General features: G+C 49.7%; 1 protein-coding gene across 5 annotated transcripts in view; it reads left to right on the top strand.

The window, feature by feature from the left end:
• LOC138522061 (antigen peptide transporter 1-like) overlaps positions 1–15,538 on the top strand; it is a 151,711-nt gene that overhangs the window by 44,360 nt on the left and 91,813 nt on the right. For 4 of the 5 annotated variants that reach the window (XM_069635301.1, XM_069635298.1, XM_069635299.1 and 1 more), the window contains exons 2-5: positions 2,638–3,151; positions 6,068–6,185; positions 10,109–10,239; positions 13,817–14,022. In XM_069635301.1, coding sequence (XP_069491402.1) covers positions 2,656–3,151; positions 6,068–6,185; positions 10,109–10,239; positions 13,817–14,022 — 951 coding nt within the window. In that variant the 5' untranslated portion in view covers positions 2,638–2,655. The remainder of the gene's footprint in view (positions 1–2,637; positions 3,152–6,067; positions 6,186–10,108; positions 10,240–13,816; positions 14,023–15,538) is intronic. The other variant, XM_069635302.1, reaches the window with a different exon arrangement.

Below are 15,538 nucleotides of genomic sequence, written 5' to 3'. Positions count from 1 at the left end.
ATTCACTCAGCCTAGCTGTCACTCAAACATCACCACTTGGGCCAATCAGGACGGAGTGCGACTTGAGTTGCCTAGGCAACTCAGTCCAGGGTGCCTAAATCCGCCTCCACCCCTCTTAAGTACCACGGACAGAGTGGCACCACTTTGGAGGGCTTCTGTGGAGAAGCCGCCAAAAAGTGGAACAAAGGGCTCGACTTGGGTTGGAGTCACAGAAGGGAACACAAACGCCATTTTAGAACTGCGTTTTGGCAAAAAACACCAACCGGAGAATTAATATTAATTAAATAAACCAGCGTTATGTTCGAGGCTATCGTAATTAAATAAATAAAGATAGTAGCCTCGAACAATGGGAAAATCCCATTGAGAAATATTCGCGGTTGAATATAAAAAGTAGTATCCACTGCCACCAGCCAAAACTCGATCAGGAGGGACAGAGACGTGCCCCCTCAACTAACAGACCCCGGGGCAATCGAATTGCCCCAGCCAGTACGTCCACAATATGATGGTTTGTACTGGTTCTGTTCAGAATTTAAGACTAGTAAAGTCAATGGTGACTTTACAGACCCTGGGAGACAGTAGTCAGTCCCAGGGTATGGAGTCTATACTGGGGAGTCACTATGACACCCCTGTGTTACTGCACTGAGGGTGCTGTGTAACACACATCACAAAAACACATGAAGCCCTATGGAGTAAAAGACCCCATAGCCTATTAAACACATCTAGAATCAAAGACACACACTCAAATCATGCCCAAGAGTGAGGGTAAAAGAGTCTCACTCTTGGCAGGAGAAAAAAATAAACCCTAAAAATCCAGCAAAGCTGCTGGGGGACTCACTAGGTTAGGAAATTCAGCCTAAACAGAGATTCTCCCTAACATTCCCCATTCCGCTGCTTCAGAACCAGTCGGACGGCCATCATAGCGAATTCAATGCAGAGGGATCCCAGCGTTGCTACTTTCTGGCACTCCTCCGAACCTTGAAATAATTGATTGTACATTGAGCTGCTCGAAGCTGCATTGATATATGATATGATAGGTTATTTATAACGTGCTTAATACCCAGAGGTTTCTAAACGCGGACCCGGGGATCGAACCTGTGGTGCTCAGTGTCGACTTGCTTCCAAGCCGAGCATGTGCCCCTGAGCTATCCTCCTGTGTCCTTGCTGAGCCCATCACCTGCTAGGCACAATCAGCCGCTAGCCACTGGGACCCGACTTGAACCACTGGAGAGTCACTTGCCGACCCCGACCGGGGGTTACACCATTACTCACCCCTCAAACTGTTGCTTCGGTGAACCATACATCAGAGCAACATGATCACCATTTCGACAACCACCGCCTGTCATCTCGAACCGCTCGAGTGTCACTCTTCGATCCTTCCCGGCGGTTACACCCCGACTTGACATTGAAGAGATCTTGGTGAGCACCTCAACCTGCAACACTGAATGCCGCCTTCGAGCCGCAAGGAGGTACGGTATTTGAACCAGCTCGACGTCCGCTTGCTGCTTGGGGCCACACAATCCACTGTGTCCACATTGAGCTTTTTCCACTGGCATCACTGCTTGAAGCCGGGTTTGAGGACTTTAACCCGCCAAAGACCCAAAATGAGGTACTGTTGCCCAATAACTGCCCCTATGGTCCATTTGGGCCCTAGGGACTGGTTACGTCACTTTTTCAACTTTTTTCATGCAAAGACGTATCTGTTTTAGGGCTAGTAATTTGCCCATCACCCCTGTATTCATACGCCAAGTGCTACATTCTTCGGTCTGTAGCATCTTCTCCGTTCTTCCACAGGGTTGGGTTTCGTACAGTGTTTTTTTTTAGATGGTTTCACTGCAGGTGCTGTGTTTGATTTTAGTACATATATTTTTATAGAACCTTGATTGGACATTCCATTTATTTTGGACTATATTACTGTATTGTTTGGGTGACTACTGGTTCACATTAACACCCCTCTTAAGAACATAGCCTTCCCTCGGCCAACGTCGCCACAAAAGTCGAAGGAGGTATATCTCTTAACTGTGCCTGTTTTACCTTTATGATTGCATTGGCTCTTGGTTTGTAGAAGTGTGAATGCCGAGTTGTCATTTTCACCACTACTCATCCTTGTACTCGTGCATAGGAGAATCCTTTGTCACAGTTACTGTGTGTGAGGTTCCTGTGTATGAGCTGTACCTGTGTGCCTGGTCTTTGTTGGGGTTTCCTATGAATGGTGGAGTGGTTGAATATTCTGGTTACTGTGTGTTAGCTTCATGTGTATAAGGTGCACTTGTGTGTCTGTCTGTGCTGAGTGTGTATTAGCAGCGCTTGTGTGTCTGGTCTCTGCTGGGTGTGCATTAGCTGCACTTGTGTGTCTGGTCTCTGCTGGGTGTGCATGAGCTGCGCTTGTGTGTCTAGTCTCTGCTGGGTTCTCCTTGCACTGGTGGAGGGGTTGAGTTTTTCTGGTTACTGTCTGTGAGGTCCTTGTGTATTAGCTGCACTGGTGTGTCTGGTCTCTGTTGGGTGTGTATTAGCTGCACTGGTGTGTCTGGTCTCTTGGGTTTTACTATGAATAGTGGAGAGGTTACTGTCTGTGAGGTGCATGTGTATAAGCTGCACTTGTGTGTCTGCACTGAACCCCTGTTCTTTTCTGTTCTGTAGGTTTGACTTTGCTGGAGCATGGAGTTTCCATCCGCGCTGTGGTTCTTGCCGGTCCTGGATGTCTTGGTGCTGAACCTTCTTCAGTGGTTCTGTCCTCTTGTTGGCCTTCAGGAGCCTGTACTCGTCATCTGGGTCGCCTCTCTGGCCCGTTGGGGACTCCTAACTTATGCAGTCCATGTGCTGAGTATGCACCTTCCTGAGGGACTGCGGCGGGCACTCCTCTTGTCCACTGCGACCCTCAGCCTCCTGCTCCCCTGCTATGTGACTGTGAGCATGGCGGCTACGTTTCCCGCAGCCACAGAATGTCTCTACGGATGGGGGCGGTGGGATGTTCTTGCCTCAACCCATGTGGTCACTTTGGTGATGGCCCTGGTCTGGCATCACTTATCCCCCTTCCAGATGGAGGTCAAGGAGAAGCAGCCCTCTGCCTCGCTGGGCAGGCTCTTCTCCTGCATGAAGCCAGAGCTCGGTCGCTTCCTCCTCGTTGCTGTGTTGGTGGTTCTGTCCTGTTTGAGTAAGTTCAACACTGTGGTCGTACCCTGTGGGATCTGGGTTTCATAGCACGTGGGTAGGGCTATCCTGGGCTCTTAGTGTTGACAGCACTCCAACTAAACATTTATAACTGTGTCTCTCTCTTGTTAACTTCTGGGCCTCTCCTCCCATGGTCTTCCTCTGGGCCTCTTCTCCCATGGTCTTCCTCTGGGGGCTCTTCTCCCATGGTCTTCCTCTGGGGGCTCTTCTCCCATGGTCTTCCTCTGGGGGCTCTTCTCCCATGGTCTTCCTCTGGGGGCTCTTCTCCCATGGTCTTCCTCTGGGGGCTCTTCTCCAATGGTCTTTCCATGGGCCTCTTCTCCCATGGTCTTCCTCTGGGGGCTCTCTTCCCATGGTCTTCCTCTGGGGGCTCTCTTCCCATGGTCTTCCTCAGGGGGCTCTCTTCCCATGGTCTTCCTCTGGGAGCTCTTCTCCCATGGTCTTCCTCTGGGGGCCTCTCCTCCCATGGTCTTCCTCTGGGGGCCTCTCCTCCCATGGTCTTCCTCTGGGGGCCTCTCCTCCCATGGTAGCTGGTCAAGTGGCACAGTGAGTAGAGCGCTCGCTTTGACATCCGTGCAGATCCTGCTAACGCAGGTTCGAATCCCGGCGGGGCCAAACTCAGCCTTTCATCCTCTGAGGTCGATAAATGAGCACCACACACCGTGGGTAATAATAAGTAGCGCTCAGATACCGGAGAGTTCGTAGCGCTATATAAATGCCCAATTATTATGGTCTTCCCATGGTCTTCCTCTGGGGGCCTCTCCTCCCATGGTCGTCCTTTGGGGGCCTCTCCTCCCATGGTCGTCCTCTCCCATGGTCGTCCTCTGGGGGCCTCTCCGCCCATGGTCTTCGTCTGGGGGCCTCTCCTCCCATGATCGTCCTCTGGGGGCCTCTCCTCCCATGGTCTTCGTCTGGGGGCCTCTCCTCCCATGGTCTTCCTCTGGGGGCCTCTCCTCCCATGATCGTCCTCTGGGGGCCTCTCCTCCCATGGTCTTCGTCTGGGGGCCTCTCCTCCCATGGTCTTCCTCTGGGGGCCTCTCCTCCCATGGTCTTCCTCCGGGGGCTCTTCTCCAGTGGATTCTACACACGTGCGTTCCTGTTCTCTATCCATGAGGGTGTTCACACGTCCTCCCTTCCAGATCATCTCAATTGGCCCCCAGTCCTGTGCATATGTCACTCTCAGCTTCTTCTTGCAGTATTTACTGGAATGCGCTACCTTGAACCACCCCATCTCTCCTCTCCTATCTCTACTTCTACTCCTGTTTCTCCCTCTCAGCTTCTTGCAGTATTTACAGGCGTACACTCCCTTGCACCACACCATACCTCTCCTCTCTTATCTCTGCTCCTGTTTCCTCCTCTTAGCTTATTCTTGCAGTATTTACAGGCATATGTTGCCCCGCACCACACCAGATCTCTCCTCTTCCATCTCTACTTCTACTCCTGTTTCCTCCTCTCAGCTTCTTGCAGTATTTACAGGTATATGCTTCCTTGCCCCACCCCATATCTCTCCTCTCCTCTCTTATCTCTGCCTCTACTGCTGTTTCTCTCCTCTCAGCTTCTTGCAGTATTTACAGGTATATGATACTCTGCACCACCCCATATCTCTCCCCTCTTATCTCTACTTCTACTCCTGCTTCTCTCCTCTTAGCTTCTTCTTACAGCATTTACAGACATACGCTACCTTGCCCCACCCCATATCTCTCCTCTTATCTCTGCCTCTACTCCTGTTTCTCTCCTCTCAGCTTCTTGCAGTATTTACAGGCATATGCTCCCTTGCCCCACCCCATATCTCTCCTCTCTACTTCTACTTTTACTCCTGTTTCCTCCTCTCAGCTTCTTCTTACAGCATTTACAGACATACGCTACCTTGCCCCACCCCATATCTCTCCCCTCTTATCTCTACTTCTACTCCTGCTTCTCTCCTCTTAGCTTCTTCTTGCAGTATTTACAGGCATATGCTCCCTTGCCCCACCCCATATCTCTCCTCTCTTATCTCTGCTCCTGTTTCCTCCTCTCAGCTTCTTCTTACAGCATTTACAGACATACGCTACCTTGCCCCACCCCATATCTCTCCCCTCTTATCTCTACTTCTACTCCTGCTTCTCTCCTCTTAGCTTCTTCTTGCAGTATTTACAGGTATATGATACTCTGCACCACCCCATATCTCTCCCCTCTTATCTCTGCCTCTACTCCTGTTTCTCTCCTCTTAGCTTCTTCTTGCAGTATTTACAGGCATATGCTCCCTTGCCCCACCCCACATCTCTCCTCTCTACTTCTACTTTTCTCCTCTGGACTTCTTGCAGTATTTACAGGCATATGCTCCCTTGCCCCACCCCACATCTCTCCTCTCTACTTCTACTTTTCTCCTCTGGGCTTCTTGCAGTATTTACAGGCATATGCTCTCTTGCACCACCCCATATCTCTCCTCTTATCTCTGCCTCTACTCCTGCTTCTCTCCTCTCAGCTTCTTGCAGTATTTACAGGCATATGCTCCTCTGCCCCACCCCATATCTCTCCTCTCTACTTCTACTTTTCTCCTCTGGACTTCTTGCAGTATTTACAGGCATATGCTCCCTTGCACCACCCCATATCTCTCCTCTCTTATCTCTGCCTCTACTCCTGTTTCTCTCCTCTCGGCTTCTCTGTCTTGTGACTGCCCCATAATCACCCCACTCTGCCTCTTTTGCTCTTAATTCCTCCTGGCGCCAGGTTTGTGAAATGCTTTACCTCGGCCCATACCTCTTTGGTGATCTTCCTCACTCATGGAAGCATCTTTGTAACTACCGCAGAAAGCATTCCTAATATTGCATGAATTGGTTTCAGACTCTGTAATAACTGTGTCCTCCTCCGGGTAAAAGTGCTCTATAAATTGAATAAAACCATTGTTCCTTGTTTGCAGGTGAAATGGTGCTGCCCTATTACACGGGTAGAATGACGGACTGGATCGGGAAGGAGGAGGAAGACCCTTCAGCCTTCGTTGGCGCCATTAAAGCTATGACTATCATCACCATCTTTAGGTAACGTCTGGCTGTCTCTCTCCCATCATCTCTCTCTTATCACCATCTTTAGGTAACGTCTGGCCGTCTCTCTCATCATCACCATCTTTAGGTAACATCTCGCCATCCCTCTCACATCATCACTGCCCCTCTCCATCATCACCATCTTTAGTTAGGTAACGTCTCTCCGTCTCTCACCCATCATCACCATCTTTAGGTAACATCTGGCCATCTCTCTCACATCATCGCCTTCTTTAGGTAACGTCTGGCCGTCTCTCTCCCATCATCACTGTCTCTCTCATCACCATCTTTAGGTAACATCTGGCCATCTCTCTCACATCATCGCCTTCTTTAGGTAATGTCTGGCCGTCTCTCTCCCATCATCCATGTCTCTCCCATCATCACCATCTTTAGGTAACGTCTGGCCGTCTCTCTTCTATCATCACTGTCTCTCTCGCCCATCATCACCATCTTTAGGTAACATCTGGCCGTCTCTCTCCCATCATCACTGTCTCTCTCATCATCACCATCTTTAGGTAACGTCTGGCCGTCTCTCTCCTATCATCACGGTCTCTCTCGCCCATCATCACCATCTTTAGGTAACATCTGGCCGGCTCTCTCCCATCATCACTGTCTCTCTCATCATCACCATCTTTAGGTAACGTCTGGCCGTCTCTCTCCCATCATCACCATCTTTAGGTAACATCTGGCCGTCTCTCTCCCATCATCGCCATCTTTAGGTAACGTCTCTCCGTCTCTCTCCCATCATCACCATCTTTAGGTAACATCTGGCCGTCTCTCTCCCATGATCACTGTCTCTCCCATCATCACCATCTTTAGGTAACGTCTGGCCGTCTCTCTCTCTCTCTCTCCCCCATCATCACCATCTTTAGGTAACATCTGGCCGTCTCTCTCCCATCATCACTGTCTCTCTCATCCTCCCCATCTTTAGGTAACATCTGGCCATCCCTCTCACATCATCACTGCCCCTCTCCATCATCACCATCTTTAGTTAGGTAACGTCTCTCCGTCTCTCCCATCATCACTGTCTCTCCCATCATCACCATCTTTAGGTAACGTCTGGCCGTCTCTCTCTCCCATCATCACCATCGTTAGGTAACATCTGGCCGTCTCCTATCATCACTGTCTCTCTCATCACCATCTTTAGGTAACATCTGGCCATCTCTCTCACATCATCGCCTTCTTTAGGTAACGTCTGGCCGTCTCTCTCCCATCATCCATGTCTCTCCCATCATCACCATCTTTAGGTAACGTCTGGCCGTCTCTCTCGCCCATCATCACCATCTTTAGGTAACGTCTGGCCGTCTCTCTCCCATCATCACTGTCTCTCTCATCATCACCATCTTTAGGTAACGTCTGGCCGTCTCTCTCCCATCATCACTGTCTCTCCCATCATCACCATCTTTAGGTAACGTCTGGCCGACTCTCTCCCATCATCACTGTCTCTCGCATCATCACCATCTTTACGTAACGTCTGGCCGTCTCTCTCCCATCATCACCATCTTTAGGTAACGTCTGGCCGTCTCTGTCACATCATCACTGTCTCTCTCTCCCATCATCACCATCTTTAGGTAACGTCTGGCTGTCTCTCTCCCATCATCACTGTCTCTCCCATCATCTCCACCTTTAGGTAACATCTGGCCGTCTCTCTCCCATCATCACCATCATTAGGTAATGTGTGGCCGTCTCTCTCCCATCATCACTGTTTCTCCCATCACCATCTTTAGGTAACATCTGGCCGCCTCTCTCCCATCATCACCATCTTTAGGTGACATATGGCTGTCTCTCTCCCATCATCACTGTCTCTCCCATCATCTCCACCTTTAGGTAACATCTGGCCGTCTCTCTCCCATCATCACCATCTTTAGGTAACGTCTGGCTGTCTCTCTCCCATCATCACTGTCTCTCCCATCACCATCTTTAGGTTACATCTCGCCGTCTCACGCACCATAACACACATTTTCATTGACTGTTGGTTCACCTTTTGGTGCCACCTTTGGCCAGTTTTTAGGATCACCAAGAGATGTGATTGGCTCCCTAGTTCCCTTCACACCAGACCCTGCAGAAACCCCTGCTCATTGCATGCCCTCATGTCCCAGAAGCCCAGAGTTAGGGAGACTTATTCTAGAATACTCCAAAAGGGGGATTCCCTCGTATGCCTCTGAGATGGACCCACATTGTATTCTTGCGTAGCGCCATGCAGAGTCAATTGATGACGCTACAGGATGCGCTATACTTGGCATCAGTCGTGCTAAGGATGCCCTGGAGCAGGTCCACCAATCATCCAGCTATAAAAGGGATTTAAGAAAAGATTTTATTGGCCAGGCTTAGGAGCATGCCAAGTGCACAAGTTGGGCATGGACGCAATATACGTCCAGTGTTAGGACCTGGAGTGTCCCAAGTTCTCAACTCTGATAGGTTGGCAGATGTAATCAAAATAGCTTTTGAGTATCTCAGAAAAGCACTGTATAAAAGCATGGTAACCACTTCCCTTTTATCCGTGATCACTCGATCTCCTGGCTGCAAGATGGATCTACCTTAAACATTGTGAATGTAACTCTTGAAGATCATGTGCAGAGAGCATGTGATCACCTATGCCCCTCCCCCATTATTTGGGGTTTAAGGCTTGTGGTGGCAGAAGGTGTCTCCCATGACTCATTGGTGTCCACAGTAACTCTCTGTAGGAAGCTTGCAGTGTACCTTTCACCAAACATCTCTGTATGAAGCTTGCAGCATACCTTTTACCGAACATCTCTGCATAAAGCGTGCAGTGTACCTTTCACTGTACATCACTGTATGAAGCTTGCAGCGTACCTTTCACCGTACATCTCTGTATGAAGCTTGCAGCGTACCTTTCACTGTACATCTCTGTATGAGGCTTGCAGCGTACCTTTTACAGTACATCTGTTCATGAGGCTTGCAGCATACCTTTCACAGTACCTCTCTGTAGGAAGCTTGCAGCGTTCCTTTCACAGTACATCTCTGTAGGAAGCATGCAGCGTTCCTTTCACAGTACATCTCTGTTGGAAGCTTGCAGCGTACCTTCCCATCTCTGTATGAAGCTTGCAGCGTACCTTTCACAGTCCATCTCTGTATGAAGCTTGCAGCGTACGTTTCACAGTACCTCTCTGTATGAAGCTTGCAGCGTACGTTTCACAGTACCTCTCTGTATGACGCTTGCAGCACACCTTTCACAGTACATCTCTGTATGAAGCTTGCGGCGTACATTTCACAGTACATCTCTCTATGAAGCTTGTAGCGTACCGTTCATAGTACATCTCTGCATACATCTTGCAGCATACCTTTCACAGTACATCTCTGTATGAAGCTTGCAGCATACATGTCACAGTAAATCTCTGTATAAAGCTTGCAGCCTACCTTTCACAGTACATCTATGTATAAAGCTTGCAGCGTTCCTTTCACAGTGCATCTGTTCATGAAGCTTGCAGCATACCTTTCGCAGTAACTCTCTGTATGAAGCTTGCCGCGTACCTTTCGCTGTAACTCTCTGCATGAAGCTTGCAGTGTACCTTTCGCAGTGCATCTGTTTATGAAGCTTGCAGCGTATCTTTCACAGTAACTCTCTGTATGAAGCTTGCTGCGTACATTTCGCTGCAACTCTCTGCATGAAGCTTGCAGTGTACCTTTCACAGTACATCTCTGAATGAAGCTTGCTGTGTACCTTTCACAGTACATCTGTTTATGAAGCTTGTAGCGTGCCTTCGTGACAAGACATGAATATCTTGGCAGGCATGCTGTCTGTTTTCTTTGGCATGGCATGCACCAACATTCTTTTCAGTTCTGAAGCTGTATCCATCATGCCACTGTGCCAGCCTGGCCAGATTGGAAATCTTGCAGCCCAGCAGTCCTCTGTATATTGGCGGTAATGGCCCTGTGTTCTATCTTCTGTCTGTCCCCCACAGTGCAGTGACCGAGTTCCTCTGTGATAACCTGTACTACTGGACGATGGGCCTGGTCCATGTGAGGATACAGGGACAGGTCTTTAAAGCTGTGCTGGGGCAGGAGATTGCCTTCTTCGACACCTTGCCTACAGGTAAGCACAAATCCCCTGCCCAACTCTACTTCTAACCGCGCAGAACCCAGAATTCGAGGAGAGACCAGAATACACTGTAAGGAATCGGGAGCAGGACTCGGACACAAGGGCATTGTGTTGATTGCTTTAAACCTTTATTAAAGTTAAGAGGTTTGGAGAAAGGCCTATCCTGCCCCCTCACTATGTGGGTGTTCCCTGCCTCAACGAAACTAAAGCATGTCCATGTCGGAATGTCCAAAAGCAAAAGAGTTCTCTGTCCTGGATCCGAAATCCTAACCTGACCTTTACATTCTAAACCTATAATAATGGGAAAAGGTATATAGTATCTTAAGTGGCCAATTGTGTTTCTTTCCACAGTTCCAACACAAAGTTCAAAACAGATGCCCAAAGAAACAATCCAAGTTCCACAAACCTCAGGTGGGGGCTCCACAATCCTCAGGGGGGGCGTCCATTCCCCCCAGTTTCTCAGCTTATTTATAGTTCACAAACAGAAGTTATTGTGAGAAACCAGGGGGTGTCTCACAGTCTAGTTCCCGAGGATCTCTTAGTCAGGTGGCCAGGGCACGGCCATCACCTTTGGATCCAGACCCTGGGGTTGGACTAGTGCAGGAGGATCGCTTGACTGGGGGGTCTTCAGGGAGTGGGGGGGGGAGCACCCACTAGCGAAACGGGGTATCCCCCTTTCCTAACCCCCTATCCCATCCTTTTTAATAGGAAATATCAACTTCCCAACCCTCATCCCCTTTCCTATACAAATACTGAGCCGAGGAAGAGGCGGTCTGAGGCTAAGAAGATTACCACCCATGCAGTACATTCATCATGTCCCACTGATGATATCAGGCAGGGTCAGGCAATTAACTGCAATTACAAACACCAGGTTCCTATTACCTCTCCCCACGTGGTTAAAATGGGCTATTACCAATCAGCTGAGCCCAACAGCTAGAGCGAGCTCCTTGGTTTCTACAAGTGATCTCCCCTTACTCAGACCCTCCTCCTCGTCGCAGTACAATTTAGCATTTTCTCGTGAGAATGTTCCCGAGCTTCATTATTCTTCTTCCCGGGATGTTCAAATGCCTCATTAAAAATAAGCCATTAGGGCTTGGGGTTTCCAGGAGGGGTCACTGGGTGTAAAGGGAGTGGGGGAATACCATGCCTTATCTGGCGATGCCTCTCCTGTGAAGCAGGGATCCTATCCCTCCATGTGGTCCTCCCTTAAGTAGCCTCCCCCTTCCCCCCAGGTCAGAGTCGGGCAGTTTCCGCCTTTCCTTGGACACATGGGGAGAGACTTTCCCTGGGGAAGGAGTGATGACATTGTCAGATTCATCACAACACCTTAACTCCAGAAGAAGCTGATATGCACTCCAACCCATGAATTGGAAATTACAAGTGGCAAAGCTATAAACTCCCCAGTCCTAGGCCTTAATATCCCGTCCTAGACTCCTAGACTCGCAGTTCAGTGTTCTGAAATCTACAAGTATATTGTTCTTAAAATCCCTGTTTCTGGATCTTGAATATCCCATGTACAGCTACTAAAACACGTCAATTGTGGGTTGTGAACTCCATATCCTGGATTCCAAATAACCTAGTTCTGGGTCGAAAATATCCTTTTGTCATTGGTTTTAATACAATCAGAATGGCCACAGATGAGGGCTATACTGGGCAATAAAGGCACAGGGAATGAGTTAAAGGACCAAGCAAAGAGGTGCACCGATCCTACCATATGGATTGGAATGCAGTTCATTATCTCCAGTTATTGCTTGCATCCTGAATCATATGATTGGCCCAGGCACTCTTCCTTGATACTAGTATACAGACATCTGCTGGGTCTTAAATTCCCACGGACTTAGGATCTTTACATTCTCACATCTTTCATACTTAATTAACTAAGTCCTCAGTCTTAATTTCCTCATATCCTCTGTCAAGAAATCCCAACATTATAAGTGTTCAAATCCATGGGTCCTTTGTCCTATCCTCCCTCAGAGTCCTCAATCCTGAAACTCTCCAAAATTATTTGATTTTCACCGCCCCATCCTCCAACCTTGTGTATCTTTAAAACTCCAAGTACTCTGCCACAGAAATCCCCAGTTTCCGGGACTTAGCCATCCCCATGAGATGGCCCTTAGAATCCTGTGTGGGAGGGGGCATACAAATCTCCCTTTGCTGGGACTGGGGAATCCCGGTGGGAGGAGACTTTAAAATCCCATATGTTGCTAGTCATAGCCGGGGCTGGGATTGAGGGTGAGATGGGGGCTGCTCGTCATATAGCCGGGGGCTGGGATTGAGGGTGAGATGTGAGTCGGGTCTCTGTACTGCTCCATATGCCACTCGTCGTATAGTTAGGGGCTGGGATTGAGGGTGAGATGTGAGTCTGGTCTCTGCACTGCTCCATATGCTGCTTATCATACGGCTAAGGGCGGGGATTGAGGGTGAGATGTAAGTCTGGTCTCTGTACCGCTCCATATGCCACTCGTCGTTTAGTTAGGGGCTGGGATTGAGGGTGAGATGTTAGTCTGTTCTCTGTACTGCTCCATATGCCGCTCGTCATATAGTTAGGGGCTGGGATTGAGGGTGAGATGTTAGTCTGGTCTCTGTACTGCTCCATATGCCGCTCGTCATATAGTTAGGGGCTGGGATTGAGGGTGAGATGTTAGTCTGGTCTCTGTACTGCTCCATATGCCGCTCGTCATATAGTTAGGGGCTGGGATTGAGGGTGAGATGTGAGTCTTGTCTCTGTACTGCTCCATATGGTGCTCGTCATACGGCCAAGGGCTGGGATTGAGGGTGAGATGTGAGTCTGGTCTTTGTACTGCACCATATGCTGCTCTTCATATAGCCAGGGGCTGGGATTGAGGGTGAGATGGGGCTGCTCGTCACATAGCCAGGGGCTGGGATTGAGGGTGAGATGGGGCTACTCGTCATATAGCCAGGGGCTGGGATTGAGGGTGAGATGGGGGCTGCTTGTCATATAGCCAGGGGCTGGGATTGAGGGTGAGATGGGGGGCTGCTTGTCATATAGCCAGGGGCTGGGATGGAGGGTGAGATGGGGGCTGCTTGTCATATAGCCAGGGGCTGGGATTGAGTGTGAGATGTGAGTCTGGTCTCTACTGCTCCATATGCTGCTCTTCATATAGCCAGGGGCTGGGATTGAGGGTGAGATGGGGGCTGCTTGTCATATAGCCAGGGGCTGGGATTGAGGGTGAGATGTGAGTCTGGTCTCTACTGCTCCATATGCTGCTCTTCATATAGCCAGGGGCTGGGATTGAGGGTGAGATGGGGGCTGCTTGTCATATAGCCAGGGGCTGGGATTGAGCGTGAGATGTGAGTCTGGTCTGCACTGCTCCATATGCTGCTTATCATACGGCTAAGGGCAGGGATTGAGGGTGAGATGTGAGTCTGGTCTCTTTACTGCTCTATCCTTCGCTCTCCACGAGGGCATGACCACCTCTAGTAGCTGGAAGGAATGTCCCTTCCTCTGGCCCATTGATTTGTTGCCTTCTCTCTACAGTGATCACCTCTAAGCAAGCCTCCTGCTGGCAATTACGTAATGATAACCGCCCTGTCGTTCCTTTGTTTGCAGGAGAAATCACTTCACGGATCACGACTGACACGAATACGATGAGCGAGTCTCTGAGCCAGAACCTGAGCCTGCTGATGTGGTACTTTATGAGGGTGACCTCCCTCTACGTGTTCATGCTCTGGATGTCATGGAAACTGGCTCTCTTCACGCTTGTTGGGCTGCCAATCATTATGGTCATCCCTAAACTCTCTGGAACCTTCCAACAGGTTAGAGCAGATTGGCATTTGGGAAAGGCTGGCGATGCATTCCCAGGGAAGGGCATTAGAAATCGCAGAGTTCTGGGCAGTCTGGTAACAGTTGGCAAAGACAATCAATGGGCATCGTACCCAAGACCGTCGCTCAGGTGTGAGATGAGATGGGCATGGCATATAAGACATGTACAAGCTGGGAGGTAGGTTGGTGTGAGATGGAATGGGCATGGTGCATGGGACAGTCGGTCAGGTGTGAGATGAGATGGGCACGGCATAAAGACATGTACAAGCTGGGAGGTAGGTTTGGTGTGAGGTGAGATGGGTATGGCATATAAGACATGTACAAGCTGGGAGGTAGGTTTGGTGTGAGATGGAACGGGCACGGTGCATGAGACCATCGTTCAGGTGTCAGATGAGATGGGCATGGCATATAAGACATGTACAAGCTGGGAGGTAGGTTTGGTGGGGATGGAAGTGGCACAGTGCATGGGATAGTCGTTCAGGTGTGAGATGAGATGGGCACGGCATATAAGACATGTACAAGCTGGGAGGTAGGTTTGGTGTGAGATGGAATGGACATGGTGCATGGGACAGTCGTTCAGGTGTGAGATGAGATGGGCACGGCAGATAATACGTGCAAGCTGGGAGGTAGGTTTGGTGTGAGATGGAAGGGGCACGGTGCATGGGACAGTCGGTCAGGTGTGAGATGAGATGGGCACGGCATATAAGACATGGTCAAGCTGGCAGGTAGGTTTGGTGTGAGATGGAAGGGGCACGGTGCATGGGACAGTCGTTCAGGTGTGAGATGAGATAGGCATGGCATATAAGACATGTACAGGCTGGGAGGTAGGTTTGGTGTGAGATGGAATGGACATGGTGCATGGGACAGTCATTCAGGTGTGAGATGAGATGGGCACGGCATATAAGACATGTACAGGCTGGGAGGTAGGTTTGGTGTGAGATGAGATGGGCATGGCATATAAGACATGTACAAGCTGGGAGGTAGGTTTGGTGTGAGATGGAATGGGCACGGTGCATGGGACAGTCGTTCAGGTGTGAGGTGAGATGGGCATGGCATATAAGACATGTACAAGCTGGTAGGTAGGTTTGGTGGGGATGGAAGGGGCACGGTGCATGGGACAGTCGTTCAGGTGTGAGATGAGATGGGCACGGCATATAAGACATGGACAAGCTGGGAGGTAGGTTTGGTGGGGATGGAAGAGGCACGGTGCATGGGACAGTCGGTCAGGTGTGAGATGAGATGGGCATGGCATATAAGACATGTACAAGCTGGGAGGTAGGTTTGGTGGGGATGGAAGGGGCACGGTGCATGGGACAGTCGGTCAGGTGTGAGATGAGATGGGCATGGCATATAAGACATGTACAGGCTTGGAGGTAGGTTTGGTGTGAGATGAGATGGGCATGGCATATAAGACATGTACAAGCTGGGAGGTAGGTTTGGTGGGGATGGAAGGGGCACGGTGCATGGGACAGTCGGTCAGGTGTGAGATGATATGGGCATGGCATATAA

This window comes from Ambystoma mexicanum, chromosome 13, assembly GCF_040938575.1.
Source record: "Ambystoma mexicanum isolate Mex_15411 chromosome 13, UKY_AmexF1_1, whole genome shotgun sequence".
Lineage (NCBI taxonomy): Eukaryota > Metazoa > Chordata > Amphibia > Caudata > Ambystomatidae > Ambystoma > Ambystoma mexicanum.
Note: the sequence above shows the minus strand (reverse complement) of the source record. Positions and strands in the feature narration are given on the sequence as shown.